At 46.5% G+C, this 12,351-nt stretch overlaps 6 protein-coding genes across 6 annotated transcripts; 3 read left to right on the top strand and 3 right to left on the bottom strand.

Moving 5' to 3' along the window:
* Positions 1 to 591: 591 nt before the first annotated feature.
* N7537_002816 (putative 2-hydroxychromene-2-carboxylate isomerase) lies at positions 592 to 1,460 on the top strand (the record flags this gene model as incomplete). Its single annotated transcript, XM_056893874.1, has 4 exons — positions 592 to 666; positions 719 to 818; positions 890 to 1,173; positions 1,257 to 1,460. 4 exons carry the CDS (start codon positions 592 to 594, stop codon positions 1,458 to 1,460), a joined length of 663 nt encoding a protein of 220 aa, XP_056758869.1.
* Positions 1,461 to 1,707: 247 nt separating this feature from the next.
* N7537_002817 (uncharacterized protein) lies at positions 1,708 to 2,301 on the bottom strand (the record flags this gene model as incomplete). Its single annotated transcript, XM_056893875.1, has 2 exons — positions 1,708 to 1,817; positions 1,890 to 2,301. 2 exons carry the CDS (start codon positions 2,299 to 2,301, stop codon positions 1,708 to 1,710), a joined length of 522 nt encoding a protein of 173 aa, XP_056758870.1.
* A 501-nt stretch (positions 2,302 to 2,802) lies between these two features.
* N7537_002818 (uncharacterized protein) lies at positions 2,803 to 4,270 on the bottom strand (the record flags this gene model as incomplete). Its single annotated transcript, XM_056893876.1, has 6 exons — positions 2,803 to 3,046; positions 3,101 to 3,528; positions 3,585 to 3,708; positions 3,768 to 3,936; positions 4,056 to 4,157; positions 4,216 to 4,270. The coding sequence occupies 6 exons, from the start codon at positions 4,268 to 4,270 to the stop codon at positions 2,803 to 2,805; spliced, it is 1,122 nt and encodes a 373-aa protein (XP_056758871.1).
* Positions 4,271 to 4,825: 555 nt separating this feature from the next.
* N7537_002819 (uncharacterized protein) lies at positions 4,826 to 6,794 on the top strand (the record flags this gene model as incomplete). The annotated part of the gene is made up of 10 exons (XM_056893877.1): positions 4,826 to 4,926; positions 4,980 to 5,029; positions 5,081 to 5,098; positions 5,152 to 5,302; positions 5,359 to 5,510; positions 5,564 to 5,939; positions 5,995 to 6,237; positions 6,298 to 6,406; positions 6,474 to 6,643; positions 6,695 to 6,794. 10 exons carry the CDS (start codon positions 4,826 to 4,828, stop codon positions 6,792 to 6,794), a joined length of 1,470 nt encoding a protein of 489 aa, XP_056758872.1.
* Positions 6,795 to 8,501: 1,707 nt separating this feature from the next.
* Positions 8,502 to 9,876, top strand: N7537_002820 (asparaginase; the record flags this gene model as incomplete). Its single annotated transcript, XM_056893878.1, has 6 exons — positions 8,502 to 8,515; positions 8,617 to 8,914; positions 8,974 to 9,349; positions 9,405 to 9,453; positions 9,508 to 9,657; positions 9,714 to 9,876. 6 exons carry the CDS (start codon positions 8,502 to 8,504, stop codon positions 9,874 to 9,876), a joined length of 1,050 nt encoding a protein of 349 aa, XP_056758873.1.
* Positions 9,877 to 10,657: 781 nt separating this feature from the next.
* N7537_002821 (alpha/beta hydrolase) lies at positions 10,658 to 12,145 on the bottom strand (the record flags this gene model as incomplete). Its single annotated transcript, XM_056893879.1, has 5 exons — positions 10,658 to 10,722; positions 10,778 to 11,587; positions 11,645 to 11,845; positions 11,907 to 11,980; positions 12,036 to 12,145. The coding sequence occupies 5 exons, from the start codon at positions 12,143 to 12,145 to the stop codon at positions 10,658 to 10,660; spliced, it is 1,260 nt and encodes a 419-aa protein (XP_056758874.1).
* Positions 12,146 to 12,351: the final 206 nt, after the last annotated feature.

A 12,351-nucleotide genomic window follows, 5' to 3' on the forward strand; every position in this document is an offset into this window, starting at 1 on the left:
AAAAAAGAGGGTTTCAGTTGATTATTGTTAAGTTGAGTGGTAATAAGTGAAGTAAAGATATTGTCTTCTCTTATACAGAGTGGCGGCGGTGGCACAGTTGATCCAAAGATTGATATTTACTTCATTGTGAACGTATCTTGATGTAATATACAGGGCCACTTGAGGAATCCTTTTATCAACTCAATAGTATTGGTTAATAGGTTGATGTGGACGGGATCGACATATTCATGATTTTACCAGGATAAGTAGCATGACTCGGAACCAAACACAAAAGGAATGGATAGAATCGGGGCAATCAGAATAGACCTTCAAATTCTTAGCTCAGCCCGTACCACCATATCGCACGACTTATCTCCTCCCATTGGGGCCCCTGTAAATCACAGGCAAAAAGAGGCGAAGAATAAACTTTCCCCTGGACCTCGGTCCAGCAGCAGGAAATGAATTGACTGCGGTGACGGAAAGATTTCGGACCTCGTCAAGACTTTGATTATATTTCTTTCAATCTCACTTGTTCTATAGTCCCAGTCCCTTGGTACGCTCGCTCGTATTGGGTTAGCTGGATACCTTAAATTCTACTGCAAAGGTTCCATTATGTCGGGTTCCAAAATTACCTGTTACTTCGACATCGTCAGCCCCTTCGCATACATTGCGTTTCATGTGCTTCAAGTATGGAAACTAGCAATCCTGACAAGGACTTATTTATCTAATATGATTCTAGCATTCACCCGCCTTTGCGAAATGTGAAATCACGTATGTTCCGGTTCTCCTCGGAGGTTTGATGAATGCGTGTGGCAACAATCCTCCCATCAACATCAAGAGTGAGTGAATGTTTTGAATCTGAGTGTAAATGTTGTGACAAGGAAATCTAATAAGTGTACTTGCTATTCAGATAAGAAAGACTACATAGGCCAGCAGCGAGTGCGATGGGCCAAATACTTCTCAGTCCCGACCACGGAGGGATTCCCTAAAGGTTTCCCATTCCGCACACTATCCGTGCAACGTGCACTGTGTGCCATCTCCCAGAAAACACCAGAGAAACTCGCTCCGGTGATTGGGGCGCTATTCCACGCGGTCTGGGTTGAAGGCAACACAACCATTGGGGAACCTGATGGCTTTGTCCCGGTGCTCGAGAGTGTGCTTGGGAAGCAAGAGACGCATGAGATTATGTCTGCTGTAAGTCTGCTACAGTACTACTCGGGATTACACCTCGTTCCGTAGACATACGACCGCAAGGACCGAGCTAACTTAGCCCCTAGATGAACGGTTCGGACATCACGGCCCTTCTGACCACGAATACGACTCGTTCCTTTGACTCGGGTGCTTTCGGGCTACCATGGTTTGAGTGCACGAACTCCAAGGGTGAGACTGAGGGCTTCTGGGGCGTTGATCATTTGGGCCAAGTGGCTGACTTCCTGGGTTTGGATCGCGCGCTCGATAGAGGATTCAGGGCAGCTCTGTAGGATGTGGGTGGTATAAATTTGGATCCAGTCTCGTGTATCAAAAAGTGTATTGTGAAATTTGCGGCTCAAATAGTCTCAATTTTCCCGACGTCTAATTATACATGTTGATTAATGAGCCTGTCCCCGAGAGAACAGACGCGGTCGGCGACACCTGTAATGTCCAACAAGCCATAAAAGACAAAATGATTCTAGATCTCCAGTCAATGGAGACTAGACCCCCAAACGCCAAGAATGTGCTTTTATTTCTCTACTTCGTTGGTTGTCGGTGCTTATTGCTCATATGTTTCGCTCGTAGGAAATCGCAAATCTGTTCATTGCTCATTTTGTCAATGAATTCGCGCTCCTCCTGGGAAATATCTAAACACAACAGCTTCGTCAACAACCGAGTCACGTATGGTGCCGGGGAACACATGGAAGCAAAGAACATACTTTCAGATACCGGCTCCTCGACTTCCTTGGCTCCACCTGAAATGGTGCTAATGTGATCCTGAACAGTCTGTAACGCTCCCTGCGCAGCAGGTAACGCACCCTCCATTAGAGTATCCTTGGCGGCGATAAACCTCTCTTGGGCGGCCGAGCCAACGGAATTCCCAAACTCCGATATGGAGCCACCAGCAGCTATCGAGTCGAATTGGTGTTTCACGCCCGCGAGAATACCTTCCTGTTCATCGGCTTTAGGGAAAGCAGCATTATTCACCTCCACCTCACCCTCGGCCTGCATCCGTTGTTCGAGCGCAACACTGGAATCCAGGTACAATGAGTCGCTGGAGGCGTTTGGGCTCATGGTAATGTGTTTCGCTTGTTTGGAGTGGGAGTATTTTTCGGAGTCCGGGAACGACATAGGTGCGGAGAATAATTGAATGGAATTATAAGCAAGGCGTAGGGCTGAGCCTGACGTAGGGCTGATTTCGGGTGATCTGTTCGGATCGAGTATTGGGACAGGCTATGACACTAGATAATATGGAGACTGATGACGACTATTCTCAGTAGGCAGCAGTGAATTGTTTTTGGGTAATTGAACTTGTTTCACTGGACTTTCCCACAGCCAAGATGTTGATCGTTCCTAACCATGACGTCACTATGTTCCACTTTAGAGTGATGCTGCGTTCATCGACGGCAACGATACTCTTAACTTCACTTTGAAATTATTTTTATAGTTATTTTTATAAGATATTGCTACGGAGGGCTAACTCTGGGGATCGACCTAGTATACACTTTATTCAAGGCATCGTTCTTGATCATTCTAATGACTGAATGAATCGTTGTCATGGATTGGTACCTGAATAGTTCAATTTAATAATGCACTATGCACTTGCCACATGCGATTATCTTCAAGACCTGACTAGTTATAGATCGCAGCCTGAAGGCCAGGAATGATCTCGAGATCCTTCGGCTTATAGGTATACTTCCCCTCACTAGAAATCTTGACATCCCGGTTTCTTCGCTGCTGCTGCGTTTGTCGAACGGTAACCCACTGCTCGGTTGTGAGGTGTTGCCCAAGTTCGGTGAACGCGTTGGTTGTCAAACCAAGCCTTTGGAGGAGTGGGCTGTTCTTAATAGGATCGAGGACAACGTGGTTGTTGGGGCTATGTTCATTAGACTATGACGACTCCGTATGCGGTATAATCGAAAGAACTTACCGAGCAAAGTACAGCACACCTAATCGATCAATGTGAGCTTGGTCAGCAGGTGGTGCATGTACCCGATGAATACTCGACTTAATCAAACCACCCGTGAGCGCGGTCAAGGCATCGCATGTGTTGATAGTGATTGTCCCATCTTGGGGCTTCACCCACTTCCATTGACCCTCTGAATTGAGAATCTGGAGTGCGGCTACGGGCTGCCGGAACAGAAGAGTAACTGTTCCCAAGTCTGTGTGGCCGGGACTGTAGAGCTCGCCGACCTTCTTGTTATCTTCGGCACTACGGGCCGCATAATGCATATAGCGCAGATGGTCCTCGCCCTTGACGTCGTATTGATGGTCACGGACTAGCTGATCTTCATCCGGCAATTCGAGCAGGATCGCGAAGAGGCGTAGAAGCTTCTCAACGACCTCGGTGTGGCATTTCTATAGTTTTGGTTAGCTAAAGGGACAGAAAACGATGATGAAAAAAGGGAACGTACGCGACTGAAAGCTTCAATCTCTTTAATATTGTCGGCGAGGACAGAAGGCTGGGGTCGCTCGTGATAACCGTCGAACTTTGGGAGATTGTACACCTGAACATTATCCTTGACGCCATTTCCTAGGCTGAATTAGGACGAGTTAGTGTTTGGTGAATTTGTCCGTGGAAGCGATATGTTTCTTACATTCGGTGTCCTGCAGGACGGTAAGAGTTGTATTCACCCCTCTCAAGATCACTCGCACTATGGAACTTCAGCTTCTCTTCAAGCGGCAGGGCATAGAACTCCCGGCCTAGAGCGAACTGGTTGTCGATCTCTTCTTGACTGATGTTGAAGTTCTTCACATAGAAGAACCCTATTTCCAACCTCCGATTAGCGCTAAACCTGAAGACAAAGTCCAATTAAAGTGCAGCTTGGGGATGGTCTCATACAGATCCAGGGCTTGGCATAGAGCGCAAGAAGGTATCGACTCACCAACATTTCTAACAGCGTGATCGAGCTGCTTGACAAGGTCTTCCTTGCCTCCTGGCTGTTCATACTGGCTCAGGTCCAGTGTGATCAGTTCGGCCCAGTCAACTAATGCCCCGGGAGTTGTCAGCAAGATGAAAGCAGCAAGAAACCAAGTATCACTCACGGTCTTCCTTGGTCACAGGGACCTGGTCATATTTTTCGATGTATTTGCTTGGCATATTGAATAGTGTATAAGTTTACGAGAGGCGATCGCTGAATATCTGCAGCGACTTCAAGTTACCGGTTACCACAACAACACCTTTAGGTAGGTGAAGTCGTATATAAGTCCACTCGCACTTAATTCCGATCGTATACCCCGCATCAGATAATCGGAGGGATTTGTCAAGAGCACGCAATAAATTCGTCCGATGAGGCCTCAGATAACGGGTAGTTTTGGTCTTTCGTGTGGTAGGCCGGGGTACGCGCACGCCATCACGCTTAAACATGTCGCCTCCGCCGGCGCATCAAACAAAACAGCAAATGTGCTAGCTTCGGTTTCACACCTCCTTTCGTCTCGTGAGAAGCTAATTTTGGCGATCTAGATTTGCTGAAGGCGCGATGGTGACAGCGGGTGGGGGAATTGGTTAACATCTCCATGGCTGGCTGTTTTTTATATGCCGAGATGCTATAGCAAGGCATCGTCCTATAAGAACTAATGGCGATGGTCTATCATTCAAAGTCTTTTTTCTTTTGCACATTTGGGAACAGCGTCGGACGTTTTCCGAGCCTTTCTCATGTCTGACCTGAAGCAAAAGGCTGGGAGATTGTCCCCTTTGGGGCTTATTAAAGAGGTCTTTAATTGGTATCCATCCTATTATCCTGCCGAAGAGAGAAAGTGAGTAGATCAATTTTAGGAATATATCTGCCAGGATATACTCACATTTGCAGATTATTGTTCAAGTTGGATTTGTCAATTTTGATCTTTGCTTGTCTATGCTGTGAGTATACGATTTCAATGAGCGTCTGAGAAAAGGAACTAACGAACTTAGTCTTTGTCAAGTACCTGGGTAAGCCTATTTCCGCGTCTATTTCTCTTTGACTCGATGCCAATATATTAAAGACCAGACCAACATTAGCAATGCGTACGTTAGTGGACTGAAAGAAGATTTCGGCCTCTACGGCAATGAGCTCAACTATTTCAATGTCTGCTACTTTACCTCATATGTGCTATTCCAAATCCCTGGACTACTGCTTATGTCCCGCCCAAAGTTGTGAGTCTCAGTGAAAGACCTCCGCACTAATAGCAAGCCACTGACAAATTCTATAGAGCTCGCTGGTTGTTGCCCACCCTTGAAGTCCTTTGGGGTATCTGCACATTCGCCCAAAGTCGTGCCACAAACGTACACCAGCTCTATGCCCTTCGTTTCTTGGTTGGAATGCTAGAAGCACCTGTGTTTGCAGGAACCCATTTTATTCTTGGTAAGTTCAACAAATATATATAGGCGTTTGAAAATGTACTAACCGTAATGAAGGTTCATGGTACACGGGACCCGAACTCTTCAAACGAGCTGGAACATGGTTCATCTGCAACCCTCTCGGTACCATGGTTAGTGGATACCTACAGGCAGCTGCTTATACCAACCTTTCTGGTGTTGGTGGTATGCCAGGGTGGAGGTGGCTGTTCATAATCGACGGAATATTTACCATCCCTGTGGCCTTGATTGGATTCTTTATTTTCCCCGGTATTCCTGGATCACCCAAACCATTTTATATGACGGACCGGGACGTTGCATTAGCCAAGGAGAGAACTACGAGGGCAAAAATTCGCCAGCCTGGCAAGATGAGTCTCGACGTCTTCAAGAGGACTTTCAAGAGGTGGCATATCTGGGTCTTCATCACTTGCTACGCGTAAGTTTGAAATATGTTTACCCATAGTGCAGTTAATATGCTAACCTCAGTTTAGTTGCATGATCATCTGCTCTTACCCAAGCAGTTATATGAGCCTATGGCTCAAAGCAGAGGGATACTCCGTGACTCAAATCAATCAGCTGCCGACTGTCACTTACGCGGTTAATATCGTGGCTTCCTGGCTAGGAACCACATTAGCTGCAATCTATCCGGAATGGATTATTTATACCATTGCATCGGCATGCTGTCTATTCTCGACATTATGCATGATAATTTGGAACATTCCTACAGGGTTGAAGTAAGATACCCTGTTAATCACCTCATATTGAGTCTATGTAGCTAACAATTCTCTTCGAAGATTCGTTGCCTGGTATGTCTTCGGAATGGCTGGATGCTTGAGTCCAATTCTCTACTCCACCATCAATATAATAGTGAGAGACGATGCCGAGGAGCGCGCTCTCATCATGGTGCGCCCATTTCCTTTCCCTGTGATAACACGGACTGATACTGACTATCTCCTGTCTCGCACTACAGGGTGCAATGATGACTTTTGGCTATTCTTTCAACATATGGGTTCCTTTGCTGGCATACCCAACTGCTGGCCCCGACGGTGCGCCTAGATGGCGGAAGGGATGGCCAATATCATTTGTCTTTTTCTTCCTGCTATGGGCTGGCTTCGTGGCTTCTGTTTATATATGGCGAAGGTAAAATCCCCTGGATAGGTAGTCAGGCATCTAACTGACATCTCATTCTAGGGAACAAAAGAGGGAAGCTTTAGTGTCCCCCCAAGAAAGTGGTAGTGACGAGGAAACGGACACTGTAATAGTTGATGGGACCCCGGCATTAAAGAACTAAATCAAACTCTTGTGGGTGGTTTGTGATTATTAAATGTCATCTAATCACCTAGGATATATACTAATAAATGGCTTATCCTTGGGTCTAAAGTATTTCACTTGAATATTGCTGGAAATATAAATGCCAAATTTTGACTTAAGATAGTTTCCATATCTATAAAACTAAGGCCATATCCTATATATACATTGGTAGTTTCAGTTCAGAACTCTCGGCATGATGCTAGCTATTAAATATAGACCTTAGCTCTAACCCGCCAGTTGGTTGCGCGGTAGTTGCCAAACCAACGCGGGAGGAGAACCATTACAAATGTCCGTCCTTGACAGCCATAGGAATAATTTTGCGCTGAATCTTGCGCTACCACTTACTACGTCCATTCAAGTGGCACACATGATGCTATGAATGAGCGATGGAATTCAATCACAGTTCGGCTTTGCTAAGCTATCTGAATGTACAAATGGTGCCTGAATTTCGTAAGATATCGGATATATATTTTACCAAGTAAGGGAACCATGACTTCTGCAATAATCATCATGGGCTAATCTAGGTATGTGCTTCCGTGTTGATAGCTTTCAGGGGGTATTGCCATTAGGATTTAATATTTGGAGCACCCATATCTATATGATGTTCGTTCTGGGCAAACCATTACGGGGTTCCCCATCCCCTAAATCTGTCTCCGCTGCGGAATATAGATTACCTTGGCATCGGCCGATTGTCAGCAACTCCGTAAACTCCGTGAATTGCGAAACAATTTGGGGTTAATTCCCCCGGGGGAAAGGCGAAGATAGCCCTTTTTGGGGACCAATTTACTATAGCTTTTGCTATGGTTCAGCCGATTCCATTTCTCACAACCATGGGTTCTCACTACAGCCATAATTTATCCTTCTTGATTATTGCAGCTAGTTATCAATCTAGGTCCAACACAATCACACCAGGAACGGAAGTTACTGATTTTTCTCTGCAGGTCTGGAGAAGGTAAGCTAGAAATCAATCGGGCCCAGTACGCAGTATTTTGTTTATTTAACATTTGACATTCTAAGTACGCAGAGTCCATCGTTGCCTGGCCCCACCAGATACTAGCATTGGAGAAGCCAAAGTGTCGGATGATATGTTTTGAGAACTCCAAATCAAAGAAATCAAAAGCAGAAATTACCCCAAAGATAAGGTTAGGCCATTGATGACCATAACTCTCAATACTGTACAGGTTCGATTTCATTTCACTAAAGGATTCCGAGAAGGGAACCTCCAGCGCCTCAGTCACTGTGGTAGCTTAGGCTAGTGTTGCAAATCCATGCAGATGGGGTTAAAGCTCCTAGTACTAGGTGAGTATGCCTTCTATTGGTCAATTCTGTCCATACAGTTCAAGATGGCTCGGCTATACACTACCCTCGAAAAGCAACCCACAAGTCTCTATACGAGTCATTGATAGTGTGCTCCTTATCTTTCATTAGAAACCGATGTTCAATGGTAAATGAGATAGATAGATAGCTATAGGTATACTTCTTGTTACATAATTTGTGGAGTTACCAAACAGGCACTCGGTCACAAAAACATATAAAACAGCTGTTGGAACTAATCAATGTGGTTTTATCATTGCTGTATCTGGCTGTCTGCTAAGGAAATCATTGGATCCTTCATCATGTTCGGCGCTCTTGTAACCACGACACTTCTCGCCCAAATTGCTTTGGCCTCATCACTTGATATCAAGCAATGGAAAGACCTCAGTACCAATTTAACTTGGATCTACAAGGACCCATCCTTGCCAAGAGTCATGCAAGTAGCACAAGGAAATGTTCCTATAAGAACTCTCTAATTTTGATCCTAGGCTCTATAACACCGGGGATGGAACGATTCTATCTGGATCTACGCATGGGAGATTGGATACAATCGACTATGGTGGTGGCTCTGGGGGATTGACCCCAGAGACACTTATAGATACCGTCCACGAAGTCCTCGACATTGCTCAATTCGCCGTCCGAAACATAAGTGGCACTGGCAGTGCTAATGCCGACTCGGACAGATTTCTGAACATTTCAATGGACGCTCAACAGCGACTCTGTACACCCGACTCGGATGTCATTGGTGCTGTTATGATTCATGGCACCAACACGCTCGCTGAAACGGTAAGTTTACCATCGATGAAATTCCCTTCGAGCGTGTTGCATCGGCTGATTCAATATAGGCATTTGGTATTGATCTCACCTTGAACTGCTCCAAGCCTTTTGTCGCTACAGGATCTATGCGCCCAAACTCAGCAATGTCACCCGACGGGCCACGTAACTTCTACGACGCAGTCAGGACTGCTATTCACCCGGAGTCGCGTGACCGAGGAGCTTTGATTGCGTTCAACGACCATTTGGTGTCTGCATTCTATGGAACAAAGACAAATGGCAACACGGTCTCGACATTCTTAGCCACAGACCAAGGGTACATCGCCCAGATAATTGCCGGGCAGCCGTACTTCTTTTACGGTGCATCTTTACCAAAAGCTCGCCACTATTTTAACCCGTTCAATCTCACCCACCCTCTTCCCAAGGTGGTGGTTCTTTATGGTCACCGTAAGTGAAAGATGGCCCCAAGCCTCCGTGATCTTGGTTAACAGGTATTAAACAGAGGGCTTTGACGCAAATTTGCTATATGCGGCTGCTGCAGATGGCGCTAAGTTAGTTTCAACTATGGGCCTTTGCCATGCAATCACTAACACATCTATTTGTAGGGGCATTGTTATTATGGGTGTCGGTCCCGGCGGTCTGAGCACAGCTGCTACGCAGGCCGCCGAGGATCTCCATGGAAAAGGTGTTGTCACTGTTGCGTCGCTCCGACCCCTCTTTGGCGCAGTGGTTCCCAGCCCCGAGCCCGGAAATATGTAAGTCGATAATTTCCAACCTTCCACAACGATGTCTTGGCTGACACCATATATAGTATTAGTTCTGGCTTCTTGCATGGCGAGCAGTCCCGCATTCAGCTCCAGTTGGCTCTTGCATCAGGATTCGAGTTTACTGAGATTCGCAGGATTTTCGAGGGCGAAATTCGGAAAGCTGTCTTCAACTCTGCCACAAGCTACTATAACGCCACAAGTGTCTAAGATGCAGAGGTTGGGCAACTCTTTTTAACTCATCATTGAAGCACCAAGCTCCTTAATACTAGGGTGCAAGGGACATGAATACCAATCTGGAATCCGAATGATGATTTAATTGGGGTAACCTTTCCTTGGGGGGGCCCCAGTGCAGAACTGGGATGACCTCCTAGACGAATGGGATGTTGGTTTTGGAATGGAGAGTGCAAATGATGTGTGGTCATCCCTAGATAGTTAAATACTTCTCAGTTAGTCATGATTCCTTAGATTCACGAAGACGCAGCGATGGCATGGGCCTGGGATGCCGGGTATATTACATTATTTAGTGTCAATTCCAAAACAGTTGTTTAAGCCATCAGATTCAGACCAGAGCGGGTCCTCCAATTTTTGTACTGTTCGTGTGCGAGTCTACAAGTTAGCAGCCGAGATCATGAAAGAGAATGACTGGAGTCACAAGAAATAGAAAGTCTGCGGTAATACACAGAAAATCTCATAATTAATCAACTTTCATAATATTAACCTGCCGAGGTTGTTTCTAAGAAATAGGTCAGTGGTAGGCAGTAGGGTGGTATTTATATTGTTAGCATCCCAAACATTTAGCAAACTACCCACGTTGCAATTTGAAAGAACAGGGAAGACACAAGAGCAATGTCAGATATCGCATTGTACAAACATAATTTCCTCAACAATATTCTGGTTTACGGGGTATGTGCAACTTGCAGCAAAAAGCAACCATATTTTTAAGGGATTTTGCTATGTACATACATATATCACCGATGTGCCTGTCAAGTTACTGCTCAAACGCCCTCATAACAGAGAGACCAGCCACTGGGCCCGATGCAACACGATTGTGACCTAAAATATTGCAAGTCAGTTCGTCGAATTCATAGAGGGCCTTGCTTCAACATACCACCATATCGAATCCGTTCCCATCTAACTGTCTTCACAATCTCAGTGCCATCTTGCTTCCTGATCTCATTCTTCCAGATCTTGACCTCGCTAGGGTTGCCATCCTCGGCTTTGTGATACATCATAGCGCCGGGAGCACCCTTGATATGTTTACCCGTGGCAGCCTCCCAAACGCGGCGTCCTTCGTACCAGGGAATTTCGGCGTCGTCAAAAGCGTGGACTATCGTCAGATCAAGGCTTTTATCGGTGTAGCCCATATCTACAGCGTTCAAGGAAGTAGTATTCACGCCGGTAAGACGCGCCAGTCTCCCAGCCGTGTCCCAGTGGTCCACAATGTGGCTCAGCAACCACTTCTGAGACCGAGGATATCCCATGATGGGGGACAGCATAGGCGGGGTGAGGCCTTTGAAGCTGTAGGATTCGATGAGATTAGCTAGGCTGCTGAAGGACGCCAGTAGGACCACGCCGGCAAATGGCTCGGCGTTCTTGATGGCAGGTTGGATAGCTGCGAGGTCAGATGATCCGAATGCAAAACGCTCTGCCACTGCGGTTGTGACCGCAGTTCCAAGACTTTGGCCGACCATGACGATGCGAGAAGTGGGAACCTTTAATGGCCCTGCGGTAAGAAAGTTGATGAGGGACACGCCATCCGTGATAAGACCTTCCTCTGTGGGAGTTCCAGTGCTAACGCCAAATCCGCGATAGTCAATTGCGAAGACGTGCACTGGGTTAGACGGGGTAGACAGGCTTAGCATCGAGTTGTAAGTGGCAGGGCGTTGAGCAGAACCCAAGTGCGCCGCATTTCCGTGGACTTGATTATTCAAATGTCAGCTTCCTACAGTGGGAATGCAGGTTGTCTATCACCTACAGCTTACGACGACTCGTGCATTGGGGTCATTGGCGAGAAGCTTGTGGGCAACCGTCTTCGTGTAATCCTCCGCTGGACCTGTAGAGGGGTTCTCCATTAATTCTTTTTCGTGTTCCAGGCAAAGATGTAAGGGCATCAAGTGCCAGCCGTAAATAGTTTCGTTGTCGGCCGTCACCAAATGAAACGGTTGGACTTGGGTTCCTTTCGGGACCGATTAGCACACATACTTCCATCGGCGTTCACCTGGACAGAAACGCCATACTCAAAAATCCAAATTGCTCAACTTGGTTGACATCCTGCCACAGGCTGGGATTGATCTTGTTGGCATAAAGAACACTGTGTTATTTATGTTAGCTCGCTCTGAGCATAGGTCCGGGGACTAGATACATACAAGCGTTGGACCTCCGGGAAGGTCAGGGAGAGTAGACAAAGCACATAGAGCAGTCCACCGGCTGCAAGAGACCAGTAGGCCTTCTTGAAAATAGGTTTAAGCTCAACCATTTTGCGTTCAGGGTTGAGGTGACGTCTGTTGACAGTCGCATTGTCCCAGGGACGGAGGTGAGCGGACAATCTTGGAAGAGACGGCGCTGATAAGCGGCGCGTTATCGCGTCTTTCACATTTCTCCCTTCCACCCTCTCCCCATCCCACTCCAACATCTCGCTATAGAATGCTTCTTATACTTCCATCGTGGATACCGTGATTATCT

This window comes from Penicillium hordei (assembly GCF_028827395.1).
Source record: "Penicillium hordei strain IBT 12815 chromosome Unknown utg000001l_segment0_segment0, whole genome shotgun sequence".
Taxonomy (NCBI): Eukaryota; Fungi; Ascomycota; class Eurotiomycetes; order Eurotiales; family Aspergillaceae; genus Penicillium; species Penicillium hordei.